This window comes from Rhinopithecus roxellana, chromosome 21 (genome assembly GCF_007565055.1).
Source record: "Rhinopithecus roxellana isolate Shanxi Qingling chromosome 21, ASM756505v1, whole genome shotgun sequence".
NCBI lineage: Eukaryota > Metazoa > Chordata > Mammalia > Primates > Cercopithecidae > Rhinopithecus > Rhinopithecus roxellana.
The window spans coordinates 1,152,001-1,169,336 of record NC_044569.1 but is presented as its reverse complement, the minus strand read 5'-3'; the positions used below and the strand labels follow the sequence as shown (position 1 = coordinate 1,169,336).

At 36.5% G+C, this 17,336-nt stretch overlaps 1 protein-coding gene across 1 annotated transcript in view; it reads right to left on the bottom strand.

Moving 5' to 3' along the window:
• The window catches only part of MIB1 (mindbomb E3 ubiquitin protein ligase 1), a 136,591-nt gene that overhangs the window by 63,478 nt on the left and 55,777 nt on the right, over nucleotides 1–17,336 (bottom strand). Inside the window, exons 7-10 of the mRNA XM_010354878.2 lie at nucleotides 16,682–16,865; nucleotides 11,517–11,661; nucleotides 9,416–9,549; nucleotides 5,051–5,158 (exon numbers count right to left, since the gene is read on the bottom strand). Of these exons, the coding sequence (XP_010353180.1) occupies nucleotides 5,051–5,158; nucleotides 9,416–9,549; nucleotides 11,517–11,661; nucleotides 16,682–16,865 (571 nt within the window). The remainder of the gene's footprint in view (nucleotides 1–5,050; nucleotides 5,159–9,415; nucleotides 9,550–11,516; nucleotides 11,662–16,681; nucleotides 16,866–17,336) is intronic.

Here is a 17,336-nt window from a genome sequence, read left to right as displayed (position 1 = left end):
TTTCATTTCTGATTTTGGTAATTTGAGTCTTCTTTTTTCTTAGTCAATCTAGCCAAAAAATTTGGGTTATCTGACAAAGTCTAGTATTGTTCCCTAATACTAATCTTCTCCATTTGAAGCAGTTTTTTTTTTTAATTAAATGACGAAACTACCCCAAACTACCCCAAATGTCCTTATAACTTAAGCAGATGTACTGTGTTTAGAAACTCATAATAAAGACATATTTTTTAAAACTCATCTCCCATCCAAATCTCCATACCTTTACTATTATACTTCATCAGTGGGGGAAAAAATATAAAGTCCATGGCAGATCCAAAATTAGCTCACCTATATCAACATACCTAAGATAGCATAGTCCTTGATGCCTTTACCTATACATTAAGGAAGAAACAGAATGTAATCCTACTAAATTCAGTAGGTCAATATATGGAGAAAATCAACTTTCCAAAACAGCTCTTTGAGGTTTCCCTAAGAAAAAGAAATAGGAAACAAAATACAATCTTATCACATGTTCCAAAGGTACGCTATGTACCAAATAATTGTTTGATAACAGCTTAAATCAATCAAAAACTCCGCAATAGTCATCTATGCTACGGGTCAGCAACTTTTCTGTGAAAGGCCAGAAAGTAAATATTTTACTTTTTACAGGCCATATAGTCTCTTATTGAAACTACACAGCTACTTTACTGTCACACTAAAGGAGCCACAGACAGTAAATAAATGAACGGCTATGCTGTGTTTCAACAATACTTTACAATACAGATGGAGGGCTGGATTTGGCCTGTGAGATGTAGTTTGCAGACCATGATCTATACCTCTCTTGAGCCTACTTCCTAATGCAGATGGAAAAAATGAAAGGTTACCAAATGAGATAATTGGAGAACAAAACATATTATTTCCTTCATTCTTCTGCTAACTCCAAAGCTTTTAATAAAATTCGATTTTAAAAAATCAATTATTACCATTTTTAGGTGTAATAAAGATTTTTAACATTTTTAGGTGTGATAAAGGTGAGAAACTTTTTAAAAGAGCCCTTACGTTTTAGAATACATATTAAACATCTACTGATGAAATAATATGGTATCTGTCTAGATCTGCTGCAAAATAATTCAGTAGAGGGAATGGGAGGAAAAGCGTATAGATAAAACTGGCCATGAGTATTAATTGAAGCGAGGCGATGGGTACATAAGATTTATTATACTATTATCTCTACCTTTGTATATGTTTAATGTTTCCAATGATAAAAAAGTTAATAAAAAACAAATCACTTTATAAACAATCTGGCAAATTATGTATGACAAATCTAAGTGCATCTGCAAAATTAACTCTTTTCTCCACTTTAGCACTACTGATCATTGTTGTGAGAGCTGTCCTGAGCACTGTAGGACATTCAGTAGCATCCTTAGCTTCTATCCTCTAGATGTCAGCTGTACCTCCTCCACCCACCCACTTATAAGAATTAAAAATGCCACTGGACATTTCCAAATGTCCCTTGTGGAACCTAAATGCCCCCAGCTAAGAGCCAATGTATTAAACAAACTATACAGTTGTTTAACAGTCAGTGTTAATTCTTATATCCTAGAAAAATAAAACTTTGATAAACTTTTGTTTCAGTCTTGGGCTGAAGTCTTGATTGAGACAGGGTCTCACTCCTGCCACCCAGGCTGGAGTGCAGTGGTGTGGTTTCAGCTCACCACAGCCCGGGCTTCCTGGGCTCAACCGATTCTCCCACCTCAGCCTTCCAAGTAGAAGAGACTATAGCAGTGCGCCAGCACAGGTGGCTAATTTTTTATATTTTTAATAGAGACAGGGTTTTGCCATGTTGCTCAGGCTGGTCTTGAACTCCTGGAATCAAGTAATTCACCCACCTCAGCCTCCCAAAGTGCTTGGATTACAGACATGAACCACTGCACTCGGCCGATATTTATATTTTAACTCAATTTTTCAATATAGTTTTTCCTTTACCAATTGGGAAACTGTGTTATTAATATCCCTTTTCACACTTCTACAAATTGCATTTTCTTACAATGAATTTTAAAATAAAAAATGCACAAAATGGAAATCCAAATGAGGAATACGGTAAAAGTCCCATATATCTATCTTACTGTTCTAGTTAGCAGTCAGTGTGCAAACTTAAAAATACATTATTTGGTCGGGCGCGGTGGCTCATGCCTGTAATCCCAACACTTTGGGAGGCCGAGGCGGGTGGATCACTAGGTAAGGAGATGGAGACCACCATCCTGGCTAACACGGTGAAACCCCCTTTCTACCAAAAATACAAAAAATTAGCCGGGCGTGGCGGCGTGCACCTGTTGTCCCAGCTACTCTGGAGGCTGAGGCAGGAGAATGGCGTGAACCCGGGAGGCAGAGCTTGCAGTGAGCTGAGATTGCACTACTGCACTCCTGCCTGGGCAACAGAGCAAGACTCCGTCTCAAAAAAACAAACAAACAAAAAAAAAAAAAAAAACCCATTATTTATAAATATCTAGACTACCGAGACTCACTTCAACTCCCATCGTTCTATGTTTATATTATAACTGTTTGTTTTATATTTGAGTACAGTTAAGAAAAAAAGAGGCTGGGTGCAATGGCTCACACTTGTAATTCCAACACTTTGGGAGGCCAAGGCAGGAGGATCACTTGAGTCTAGGAGTTTGACACCAAACCGGGCAACACAGTGAGACCTTGTCTTTACAAAAAACTTTTAAAAATTAGCCAAGCATGATGGCACACACCTGTAGTCCTAGCTGCTTGGTAGGCTGAAGTGGGTGAATGGTTTGAGCCTGGAAAGTCAAGGCTGCAGTGAACCATGATCATGCCACTGCACTCCAGTCAGGGCAACAGAGCAAGACCCTGTATCAAAAAACAAAAAAACAAAAAACAAAAAACATCCGGCCGGGCATGGGGCTCATGCCAGTAATCCCAGCATTTGGGAGGCTGAGGTGGGTGAATCACTCAAGGTCAGGAGTTTGAGACTGGCCTGGCCAACATGACGAAACCCCAACTCTACTAAAAATACAAAAATTAGAGTGGTGCAATGGTGCACTCCTGTAATCTCAGCTACTGGGACGGCGGAGGCACAAGAATTGCCTGAACCCGGGAGGCAGAGGTTGCAGTGAGCCAAGAACATGGCACTGCACTCCAGCCTGGGCAACAGAGGGAGACTCTGTCTCAGAAAAAAAAAAAAAGGAAAGAAAATCTACTCTCGAAAAACAATGCCAATTTCATTCCTAATTCCAAAGCTGCAAACCCATTCTGCAAAACCTCTCATGTGAACAAAAATCTCTAGAAACACAAATATATGAATAATCCCATGCTGCCAGGTTGGTGATTAAATTCTGAATCAGAAAGCATACTTTAAAAAGAAACTTAGGCAAAAAGAAATGTAGTTTTTCAGCTTCTTGCCTTATTAGCTGTAATCAGGAGGACTTTGGTTTTTCAGTAGTTGTTGCTACTGGGGTTTCTGGATTCACTAAATTAAAAATCAGATATTCAGCTCAAGAAATTTCATACCATTCCACCAAATAAAACTAAAATAATAAGAAAGTAAAGTAATTACCTTCTATATACAAAATACTAAAATTAACTTTCATTACCAAAAAAAACCTTGTAACACACACTAGGTTCCTAAATTCACAACCAAGAAAGATGCAACTTAAAAATTACTAGTGTAAAAGTAAAATCAAATTATATAATCTCATTCATAAAGACATCATAGTAATAAAACTATTGTATAGTTCATAGATATCTAATCTGCTAATTTAAAATTCAAGTTCTTAGGCGTGGTGGCTCACACCTGTAATCTCAGCACTTTGGGAAGCTGAGGCAGCCATATCACTTGAGGTCAGGAGCTCAACACCACCCTGGCCAACATGGCAAAACCCTGTCTCTACTAAAAATACAAAAATTACCCAGGTGTGGTAGCAGGTGCCTGTAATCCCAGCTACTGGAGAGGCTGAGGCATGAGAATCACTTGAACCCAGGAGGCAGAAGTTGCAGTGAGCTGAGAACAGGCCACTGCACTCCAGCCTGGGCAACAGCGTGAGACTCTGCTTAAAAAATAAATTAATTTCAAGTTATTTCTAGGCAACAGAAAATTCCAACATTACAGATGACCTGTTTAACCTTAAAAACCACAGGCTCTTTAGTCCAACAATTCAAAATACATACAATTACAGAAAAAAGAAAAAGTAACATAAGACTAGAAAAGGCTTCTCTTTTCCAATATGCGTCTTTTTAAATTTTTTAATTAGTAAAATCAGGCTGATCCACCAATTTAGCCCTCAGCAATTCAAGTCCTCATTAAGCTCTCACAGATGAGAGTGTTTTTTAGACAAAACTGCAATTTTCTGCCTAATTTAAATTTGCTACAATTTGATTTATTCTAAATAATCTTGAACTATACTAAAATAAGTGTGATTCAAATACATTTTTAGTAATGAGTAGCTAAGTAAGACAAAGCAAGCCATCCTTCACACTAGAGATATAGAGAGATCCCCAACCCAGGCTCCAATGATATTAAGAAGTGTTTCTCTTTTATAAGAATATATTCTAAATTAAATGAAGCATATATACACACATACGGTGATAAACATGCATTATGAACTCTTCAAATATTCACATTAAGGTCAAGAAACAATAAAACTTTAAAAATGCTAATTCAGTTACGACAAAACAACAACAAAAAATGTTTCCAAGTGTCATAGAGATCAGGAAAGATTCTGACCCAGTGGACTTATATTCCTCATCCTTCAATTTCCCTACTATGATTCCTGATACTTGGACGAGCCCACCTTTAGCTCCGTAAAACATGATGGTTACACCACAGTAGCATGAAACTCAACTCCTATCTTTACCTAGGACTATGGCTAAAATATAAAGGATCACAGAAAGACAAGAAATGTTTCAAGTCTGTCAGATTTTTATTTTCAATCAGAAAAGTCTTAGGTGGATATTAAATTTCAAAAATAAAAACAATCCATCTCATGATATACAAGTATTATTTCTAGGAAATAAATGTTTACTTAAAATATTTTTCAAGTCTACTTACCTCTGCTTCGACATCCACGTTTTGCTTCAAAAGTAACTTCAAAATGTCCACATGTCCATTCTGACTAGCAGCCTGCATAGCTGTGTGGCCAGCACATTGCCCATTTACCTAAATTTTTAAAAAAAAAGAATGAATGAATGAATGAATAATCAGAAACAGGCAATATATACATACAGTGTAGGTTTAAATCTAGTATACTGTATGATTCCATGAGAATAATTTAGGTTGGTGTTCCATATATCGTAGTTCAAATAACTACAGACTTCTTAATTCAGAGAAGGGAAGCAAGTATTGTTTTAAAAAACAAAAGTTCCACTGTCCAAAGAGTTACAAAATAACTGTTAGGCAATCTGCAAAGTTGAAAGAAGGGAAAAAAGAAGGGAGGAAAGAAAGGAAGTAAGTTAAGTTAGTTTTGTATATGTACTTCTTTTTAGATTAATCTGAGTCCATGGTTCAATGAAAAAATGCACTGAAGTGAAAAGAAGACTTTTAGAAAAGATATTAGCTGCTAGGGATAAATAAATTCAATTCAACAAAAATACCAAACATCAACTTGCAGGCAAACTGCAAGGATAATAAATAAGGATACATAAACAAGTTAGCAAGGTAGGTATACACAACTATTATAAAGCAGTCATTTCCAACCTTTCCTTCACTCCAGGTGTCATGTACATGTATAACTAATCCATGGACATACCCAAGGCCAAGTGCAATTCTTTAATTCTACCCCTTTTACTCCCATCCACAAAACCATTAAAGATGGTTAAAGATTGGCCGGGTGCGGTGGCTCAAGCCTGTAATCCCAGCACTTTGGGAGGCCGAGACAGGGCGGATCACGAGGTCAGGAGGTCGAGACCATCCTGGCTAACACGGTGAAACCCCGTCTCTACTAAAAAAAATACAAAAAACTAGCCGGGCGAGGTGGCGGGCGCCTGTAGTCCCAGCTACTCGGGAGGCTGAGGCAGGAGAATGGCGTAAACTCGGGAGGCGGAGCTTGCAGTGAGCTGAGATCCGGCCACTGCAGTCCAGCCCGGGCGACAGAGCGAGACTCCGTCTCAAAAAAAAAAAAAAAAAAAGATGGTTAAAGATGGTAGCCTGGTCACATGTTTATATACTATCTTTCCTGAAATCACACTAAAATGACATTAAAATAATTTTATTTTAGTAAAAATCCATAAAGATAAAGGGAGAACATCAGAAAACAAGAAAAAGTAACACAATTGTGAAAGAGGGAAAACAGATGGAAAAGCGTTATCTCACTTTAGAGAGAACAGGAAGCCACAGTGTAAAGAGCACAGGGAATCCCAGACAAACTCAAAGCCTACAAACATAAGCACATCATAGGTAACAAGGGGGGCCTCAGGTGTAAGTCTGATGTACAATGGTCACATTCCAAGCCCACTCCTCAAACTCAAGGACAGAACACTAGCTGCCTGCATCTCATCCCCAGACAGGAAAACTTGAACAACTGTAGAGAATAGATTTCTATAGGGTGGTATTTAGAGATCCCCCAAAACTCTACACACCCAATCACCATAATGCAAAGTTAGTCAACAAGTCCAGGTGAGGAGAGCTATCAATCAGCTTTGTAATGTCCTATTGAGATATGAATGGATAACCAAGGATTGGAGATTTGTCCCCTCTTATAGATGAACGAACAACCAAGGATTACCAGACATCTAAGGAATGGCTCTGATGTGAAAACAGTAACTCAGAAGAGACAAAAAATTTAAGCAGATACAAGAACTTGTTTTCTTATAAAGACCTATCATATACGCTCAGTAAGGAAAGAAATGACATTGTATCCTCTTTAAACACCAACATGATACTATCAAAAGGAATGTGAAAAGGGCAACCAAGAAAAGCTTGAAATTTAAAACTGATGGAATAAAAACCTTGGAAAAAGGGTGAGAAAATTAAACTAAGGAACCTCTCAGAAAGGAAGCGGGGGAAGAAAAAAACAGGAGAAAAAAAAGAAAAAGAAAATCCGAGGAACAGTCCAAGAATAACCAATAAAATAACTAAAGAAAATTTGCAGATATGAAAGACATGATTTCCAGTTTTAAAAAGTCAAACACCTAAAGCAATGGATGAAAACAGATCCACATCAAGGTGCATCATTGTGCAAGTTCTTAATGCTGACCAAAACAAAATATCATCATGCTTGAGAGACAAAACAGCATACATGTAAGTTCAGGAATCAGAATGGCTTATATCTTCTCAATAGTACTTCTGGAATTATTCTACAAGAAAATGACTTCTAGCCTACAACTCTATTCCAATCTAAAACTTAATTGTGGAGTTTAAAAAAAATTCAGATATTAAAGGTCTATTTCCCATGCATCCTTTCTCAGAAGCTAATAAAAGCCTTACCTCACCAAAAAGAGAGAAAATGTAGAAACAAAAAGACAGGGGATACAGAAAACAAGAAATTCAACATAAAAGAGAAGAGAAGGGAACCCTCAGGATGATGGGTGAGAAGACACTCCAAGTGGGCATCCAGTGCAGAGGAAACCCTGTTCAGATGGAGCATATCAGAAGGCATAAGAGAAATGTCTCCCAGAAGATGAAAATGAATACATTTCATCTGTTGTACCTAAATGTCTCGAGCAATTGAGGTATGTTACAATTAAAGAGGAATTTAGGAAGAAATTAAGTATAAGAATACAGATTACTAACAAATGAAAAAATATAAAAATCATGTGTAAGCAGAGGGACTGCAAAAGACCACAAGTAACTTTTAAGAATGAAGGAAATATTCTACACCTTAATAGAGGTGTAGACTATGTGGGTGGTGTGCATTTGTCAAAACTGGCTGATCCACGTACTTCACTGTATGAAAATTATACTTCAATTTTTTAAAAATGACAATTATGAACTCCAATTAAAAACAAAAAGGTAGGAAAACATAATCTAATATACTCCACAGCATGGCTATGAATGTCATTTACATAACATGCACAACTAATTTTAATCCAAACAAAATTACAATATAATATAACTACATGATGAAGCTGGAAACAGTATGTGTGTGTCTGGTGGGGATGGGATGGAAGTGGTGAAATAAAGCTAAATCCTCACCTTCCACAGTGAGGTATCAAAAGATCTAGGAAAGGAAAAGGGAAAGGAAAGGAAGAAAGAAAATTAAGACATTATAACAGAGGTATATTGGTATGTTACTGGAAAATGTAGAGGTAAATATGAAGGCTATTAGCCAGCTAAGAATAGTTGCCTCTGAAGAACAGAAAAATAGGGGTGAGAAAGAGGAGATGCTATTTTTCATAACAAACCTTATAGAACTGTATTTTCCTTTAAATTTTTAGTACTGTAACGCTCTTAAAAAATAATTTTAAAATAAATTAGTAAGTAAATGAAAAAAATTATAGTAAAATCTAAATTTGCTTGACTGGAATACAAAGGAAATCCATCTTTCAAACACAAAAAATACTTGATACTTCAACATTTAAGACAAATTATTTTTACACAGCTCACAACCAATCAACAAATTGCTGTGCTATATTGCTACAACTGATCTTTATAATAAAGCTAACATGACGAGCTTATAGGAGAAATAAGACACTAATACTTTACAATTATAGATCTGATCTTCAAACTGTCTAGCATACTTAAAAACAAACAAACATGCAAAGAAAGGTATGGTAACAAAAGCCCTTACAGTACAGTGAGAATGATTCAAATTGTCACTCCAACTACAACCTCTTGGCTGGCACCGAATATAATACTGGTGCCAGTAAGGTGTCGATGCCAAAGCCAAAGCACAATGACTAGAATCAAAACTGCCCACTTAAAAGATAGCTTGTATGAATGGCAACAATACAACATAACTTAGGAATAGTTATAAAATATATGGCCTTTAATTCATCTGCCTTATAAATTGTGAAACAGTCAACTATCACTGAGGTGGAGAGGAGTTACATTAAATATTTTGAAAAGAGGGACTGAAAATTGCTTATATACACACCTGCTATGTACTCACAAAAATTAAAAATAAAAATAAAATTGCTTATAAAATTAACTACAACATACATAGACGATGTCATAAAATGATGTTTACATGAGAAAAAAAAATCGCTGAATTTCCCAAAAGGATACTAGTCTTTAAAAACCAAAATTTAAGTTGTGTCAATCATAAAAAGGGTCATAATGTTAAATACAAAAATATCTATTTTTTTTTTAGAAATGCACACTGAAGAATGTCTGATGTCTGCTTTAAAATACTTCACAAAAACAAGAAAGAAGAAATAAACGAAGCACATCTGGCAAAATCTTAGTAATTGTTGAGGATAAGGTTCATTATACTATTCTACTTTTTGTATGCTTCAAAATAATTTTTAAAATGCTCACATCCACATCTGGTCTTTTAAGCAAATCTTCCACTTTAGCAACATCTCCATTGGCAGCAGCCTTAACTAATTCTTCATTGAGGTCACCAGATTCTTGGGTTTCAAATAATTTCTTCAGGAGTTGTGAGAGTCTTTCTGTAAAGCATCAAAGAAAGCTGCTAATATAGGAGGATCTCAAACCTTAACTACCAAGAAACAAATATTACCCAATATTTCTATAATCTTTTCCTATTTTATTATTTCCATCACTGATGCTATTTTTCTACTATGCTACAGATAACTACCCATGCAAGTTATAATCCCTACTATAAAAAGCTGCATTAAATGCAAGACCTTAAGTATTCCAAGTTTTCTCCAATTCATGTATATCAAATTATAATTTTAGAAAAAGTAGTGCATTATATACTAATAATTCAAGATTTAAAAGTCATCGTAAAAAGTTTATGAATAAACACACTACTATGGGAGTACCACAATGATACAAACATCCTTTCAGGTTTCAAGGACACTACAGTGACTCTCAGAGCTCAATACTACAGACTTTAAAATAATTCAATCAATGATTATGATCAAAAGCAACAATCTGGCCGAGCGTGGGGGCTCACGCCTGTAATTCCAGCACTTTGGGAGGTCAAGGCGGGCAGATCACGAGGTCAGGAGATCGAGACCATCCTGGCGAACACTGTGAAACCCCGTCTCTACTAAAAATACAAAAAAAAAAAAAAAAAAAATTAGCCAGGCATGGTGGCAGGGGCCTGTAGTCCCAGCTTCTCGAGAGGCTGAGGCAGGAGAATGGCATGAATCCGGGAGGCGGCGGAGCTTGCAGTGAGCGGATATCACGCCACTGCACTCCAGCCCGGGTGACATAGCGAGACTCCATCTCAAAAAAAAAAAAAAAAAAAAAAAAAAAGAAAAGCAAAAGCAACAATCTCTGTAATATCTGGGGACATATTTTAGGGACTAACCAATTTTCTTTAGGTTGAAACCGGACATTTAAGTGCTAATAACTTGCAATAAGTGCCAACTGATTGGTTTTGACAAAAACAACGATGAACCAGGGATGAATATACCTAAACCCTTTCATAAGGTATTTTTTTCTAAACCGTATCAATCAATACAGAAGCTACAAAGCTCTACTCCTGAATTCTTGGGGTACTTATTATGAAGCAGAGAAATCACAAAATAGGGCAAGGGACAAATGACAAAGTGGGCCAAGTCCACATAATTTGAGACTAGGCTATTAACTGTCCTTCACTCTTCTACTTTGTATGTAGTCAACCTACCACAATGTCATTTAACCTCAAGGTAAAAATAAACACCAGATTTAAATGTTAAGCACACTAGCAAACGACAGCAGCAAAGAATAAACAAAAAGGCAGAGGAAGCAGAAAGCAGAACAAAAATAAAATTGGAAGTTACTTTATGTTTTCCTTTTGTTTCTTACTATTTATAGTTACAGTTCTATCTCCTTTTCCAGATGATAACATGTACATACAGTAACTTGTAATATGTTGTAAAATGAACTGTGTCTGTGTATACAAAGCTGGAGCACAGGAAAGAAAGACTATGTGAATGAGTCTACTCAAGCATCCAGCAATTCACATTTTAACATAGTTTCCTACTCATGGTAGCATGTATAATAACTGATTAAATGGTAAGAGAAAAAATAACTGATATGTAAAAATATACAAGAAGAAAGCCATCTGCTAGCAATAATATTGGAAATACAGAAAAAATGAAGCAGTCTAAGAAAGTGATGGTTCTTTGGCAGAAAACAAAAGTTCTGACTAAAGAGGAGAATCTTGAATTTTAGGAATCTCAAATTTGATGTAGAAAATCCCCTAATATATCCAAGAAAAAGCACACATTTTAGGGAACTTCTCCAGGGAGTACTTCAGCCAGAATAAAGGTTGTTCAACACACTAAAAAAAAATATTAATTTTTAGTGAAAGTTTAAAGGTGATCAATATTAAAGTAAGGCTGTGTAATCTGGGACAAAGCTAAGCACATGTACAACATTATCTGTATATGAGAACTGGGGAATTAGCAAAGGTTTTAATGTAAACCATATTACTTTTAAAGAAACACAATATAAAACATACCACCAGATGCATTGCTAATGGCTGATCCTGCAGATGCCACCTTGGAAACTGCTGCTGGATTGTATGTCCAAGATGTTCCACAAACTTCCACCTTTAAATCACTGTCTGAATAAATCTGTTGTACTCGGCCAACTTTACCTAAAGTCTTGGGGAAAAGAATAGATTCATATTTCCAAGTCTAAAGTATATATCACAAAATCAATCACTAGTTTTTATATGCTTAAAGTAATAATTTTACTTATTACTAATGAAAAAACTTTCAAAGGATAACCATACTGAAATGGGTTATTTGAATAAGTACAAATGTTAAAAAATATCCTTTTTTTTTTTTTTTTTTTTTCCCGAGACGGAGTCTCGCTCTGTCCCCCAGGCTGGAGTGCAGTGGTGCGATCTCGGCTCACTGCAAGCTCCGCCTCCCGGGTTCACACCATTCTCCTGCCTCAGCCTCCTGGGTAGCTGCGACTACAGGCGCCCACCACCACGCCCAGCTAATTTTTTGTATTTTTAGTAGAGACGGGGTTTCACCGTGGTCTCGATCTCCTGACTTTGTGATCCGCCCGCCTCGGCCTCCCAAAGTGCTGGGATTACAGGCGTGAGCCACCGCACCCAGCCAAAAAATATCTTTTAATAATAATAAAACTACTTCTACAAGAATATGAGACAAATCATGATGAAGTCTATCCTATCCATATGAGTTTATAAAAATTTATTTTGATATTCAATCCTTCCTTTTTAAACCCATAAGGTACATTTTGAGAACTTGCAACTCCAGTAGTCTAAAATCTATCATCAATAAAGCCTAAAAAAGAAAATCAGATTTCTAAAAACAAAAAACTAATTTGGACAAGAAGGGCTCAAGCTACATCTATGTTTAAACCCTTTCTGGAATCATCTGATTTCTGCCAGTTCCTTCCCTTCCTCATATTCCTAAACCTGTGCATTTTCCCAAAATTTTATTCCATAGGTTTTTACTCTTCTTCATTGAAAAGTCAACCCACTTTGACAACTATCACCTTTTTTTTTTTTTGAAAACACAGAATTACCCCTCACCCCCATATACACATAGTAATTCTAATTTTTTAACTGCCTATTAGACATTTTCACTTGGAATTTTCCATTATCATCTCAAACTCTATGAGGCTACATTCTTTTGTTTTTTTCTCCTCAACTTTTTATTATGGAAAACTTCCAAGAGATACAAAAGTGGACAATAGCATACTGAATCCTCATGTACCCATCAACCATTTGTAACAATTATCAGCTCATGGCTAATCTTGTTTCCTGTATTCCCTACCCATGCTGCCCTCCAGTATTATTTCAGTGTGTACCTCCAAACAGTAAGAACTCTTTTTTTAATAACATATTTTACAATGCTATTTATTATTAACTCAAAGTTACAATAGTTATATATCACAAAATTTCAGAGTTCAAACTTCCAATTACCTCATAAATTACCAGTTTTTTTAGTTTGTTTAAATCAAGACCCACATAAAGTCCATATGTACATTTTTTTCTTTGCAAATTATTTGTTGAAAAACAGTTCTTTGTCTTACAAAGTTTCTTACCATTTGAATTTTACTAATTGGTGTAGTTTAGTAACTCGTTGGCTCTCTGTACATAGTCAGCAAGAACCCCTTCAAGTTGGCTGCTAATGGCCCTAAGAAACCAGTGACAGCTTCCTTGTTACCCGGTATGAGGCTCATTTTGTTCACCTCTTGTCAAAGAGCTAGAATTAGCCAGTTCTCCAAAAATCCTTGGCTGCTTACTAAGAGAAAGGCTGCTTGCAAACCATAACCTGGGCACTAAGTTTAGTTATTACTAAAATGGTCACTGTGGAGGCATTTTCATGAATACAGCTAGGAAATAGGAGTTTTTGTTTGGGGCATTTTTTGTTTGTTTGTTTGTTTGTTTTAATTTTACTTTAAGTTCTGGGATATATGTGCAGAATGTGCAGGTTTGTTACATAGCTATACATGTGCCATGGTGGTTTGCTGCACCTATCAACCCATCATCTAGGTTTTAGGCCTCGCATTGCATTATATTAGGTATTTGTCCTAATGCTCTCCCTCCCCTTGCCCCTCACCCCCTGACAGGCCCCAGTATGTGTTGTTCCCCACCCTGTGTCCATGTGTTCTCATTGTTCAACTCCCACTTATGAGTCAGAACATGCGGTGTTTGGTTTTCTTTTCTGCATTTGTTTGCTAAGGATGATGGCTTCCAGCTTCTTCCATGTTCCTGCAAAGGACATGATCTCATTCTTTTTTTTATGGCTGGCAGAAAAATTTTGCAATCTACCCATCTGACAAAGGTCTAATATCCAGAATCTACAAGGAACTTAAACAAATTTACAAGAAAAAAACAAACGACTCCATCAAAAAGTGGGCAAAGGATATGAACATACACTTCTCAAAAGAAGACATTTGTTTTGTTTTTAAAGAAGCATAAATCATGAATTCAAACACTCTTTTCATTCAAATTCAAGACTACAGGGTCTTTACTTTACCTCCTCTATATTATATCTGTATCTCCTTTTACAACTCTGATAATTCTGATTCTCAAAGTCAAAGGAGTAACAGAATTATCACACAAGTGCTCATCTATTTTTTGGTACATCTAACAATCTCGGAATAACAATATCAATGCTACTACATGCAATAAGATTTCTGAAAAGTGTTAAACATTTCATTTCTATGCAGTTCTTTAGGGTCTATTCTTCCTATGAAGATATAAAGAAAAATTAACCGTGTTTAAAAAATTACTTGGAATTTTCTCTCTACATGGTTATGCTAACAGAAACACATTTAGTTTCATTTGCTTCATTTTATTTTCCACTTTTAGGAATTTTCTTTTTAAATTTAATTTTGTTTTACAATTGTACTAAATATGTATGTGACTTCAAATCAAATCTATAAAACAAGACATATTCAAAGAGGTCTCCCTTCCTTCTTTGCCTCTTATATCCTATTCCCTTTTTATATAGGTGACACTTAGTTTTAACTTCATAGTTTATCATTGCACTATCTGCTTTAATACAGTTTGCATTGTCCTAATAGTTATTTTATATATATATAATATATATATATATAGACTTGGTTCCCTAGTATGTGCAATACTGAAATTAGTCATTCATGTGTCCTTACCCTACCCTTTCTCTTTTCTAATATTTTGATCTAAAATAATATTTAGTCCCAGTTAATACAACTAAAAGGCAAACAGCATATGAAATTCTTCACGTGCTCAATTTCCACCCCGTTTTTTACAACTATACTTTACATTGTTAGAACACATAATCATTATATATTCTACCCTTTCCTTTACAACATTCATTTAATCTTAGTTCAACAAATCAATACATATTCCATGATCACTAGTCCTTCACTTGATGTCTCTCCAGTTGTTTTGGTTGTCTGAAACTCATTCTCTAGCAAATTACTTAGAAAGGATTCATGGGAACAAGAATTCTCACATATTCATAGCACAGTTATACTTGAAAGTCAGTTTGGTTACATATAAAATCTTCAGCTTATATTCTTTCCTTGAGTATCTTAAATGCTATCTCACTGTTTTCTGGCATAAAACACTGAGACGAGATTTTTTTCTTAACAGCAAAATAATTTTCTTTCCTTTAGGACCAATAACCTGCCTGGTCTTTTTTCCTGGATACTTTCTCTCTTCTTGAAGATTCAGTTATTTTACCAGAATATAGCCCAGTGTTTGTTGTTCTGGGTCAGTTTTCCCAGGTATGCAATGTGCCTCTTCAACGTTTAGTTTCAAATTGTTTTCTTAATTCCAGGAAAATTTTTCTAAAATTACAAATTTTCATATTTGTTTCATTTATTTGGGTTTTGTTTCTCCTTTCTACAAGTATACCTTATATATGTGTGTGTGCGTGTGTGTGTGTGTGTGTGTATGCTATTTCATGTTTGTTGCTTTCTCTGAAATACCTTTTGCCTTTTTTATTTTTAAAATTTTCCTGCTTTTTCACCTTCTATTTCTCTTAGGCATTATCTGTTGCATTTATTTGCTCTGCTCTGTGTTCCTTCCATCTTAGTCTTCACTTACGACTTTTTTACTTCTTTTTAATTATTTCCTAAGTTACATCACCTCATTTCTGATTTCCTTCTCTTACATTTTTTTCATTTTCTTAATTTCTTTTAGCTCATTTTTTATTTTTTGCATTTTTTTTAAGAGTCAGTCTCACATTAGCCCAGGCTAAAGTGCAGTGGCTATTCACAGGCATGATCCCACTACTTATCAGGGACTAGGCAGGATGGGAGGGGATGAGATGGGGCAGGAGTTGGGGCTGGATAGGAAGAGAAGGAGGTGCTGGCCAGGAGAAGAGACTGAACAATTACAGTAGACTGGGGGTGACAGGATACTAAAAGGGATGTGAGATGAAGTACATGGGACACGATGGAGGCACTGAATGGGACTGGAATGGAGGGACAGACAGGACAGGAGCTGAGAGGCTGGAGACAGGAGATGGGAGTAGGCAAGGTGGAGAACTATAGAGGAGGACACAGCAAGGTGGAGGAGGAAGGGAAACAGAACAAGGCAGTATAAGGGATGGCAGGGTGACACAGTAATACCAAAGGTGGGAACAGAAGGACACAAGCAAGGGATACAGACAGGGAAAGGGAAGGATGGTTGAAGAGAGGGCAGAAAAAGCCAATTTGTTTCTTGCTGCTGAACATTTGATAAAAAAATGACTAAATAAAAAATTAAACTGTAGCTCTTTGGAAACAAATTCACTCCACGAAAGCACACACATTTTGAGCTGCTCTTTTATGCTCAAGTTTTAGAGGCAGGCTCCCAAATCAGGAAAGCTGCACTGGTCCAGCACTGCTAGAGACCAGATGTGCACAGACCTATATCATTCTGGGGTTAAGTATCAGGAAAACCACTGCTGACTTGCACCACATAACATTCTCCAATAACTACTCTATCAAAAAATATTAAATATTAACTGTAACCTTTTCTGGACCTTCCCAGGCTAATTTAACTGGGATAAATTAGAAAACTAAAAGCACGAGTATGTCTAGGTGCACATGGAGAATACAACTCTAGGAAGTTTTATGCCAATTTAATTTCTACATTAATTTACTTTTAAAAACAACATAAGTATATTGTAATTTCTAGCCCAGAATTACTCTATACATACTTACCGGAAGCATCGCTTCAGCCCATTCTCCATGTCCTCTTTGTAGAAGTTTAATTCGTTCCAGGTCGTAACAAACTTGTACAAGATCACCCACTTGAAACTGCGAGGTGCCTCCTTCTGCACCTTGAGCAGCTTCTCCACTTCGGACAATGTTCGCTTTAGTGAGAACAGCAGGATTGAAGGTCCACCTACAAGAGCAAAGCTAAACCTCAAAACGGATAGGTTTGCTTAATTTTAATACAAAATTCGTAAACACTGAAGATCAAAAGAGTAAGACAATCCTTTGCAATTATATCCTGAATGACTTGTTTCCTTTATTTTTATATATAAACATATACATATATTTTGTTTTGTTTTGTTTTTTGAGACAGAGTCTTGCCCTGTCACCCAGGCTGGAGTGCAGGGGCGCAATCTCGGCTCATTGCAACCTCCGCCTCCCAGGTTCAAGTGATTCTCCTGCCTCAGCCTCCCAAGTAGCTGGGATTACAGGCACGTGCCACCGCGCCCAGCTAATTTTTGTATTTTTGGTAGAGACTGGATTTCACCATGTTAGCCCAGCTGGTCTCGAACTCCTGAGCTCAAGTGATCTGCCTGCGTCAGCCTCCCAAAGTGCTGGGATTACGGGCATGAACCACCGCCCCAGCACCTCCTTTTTATAA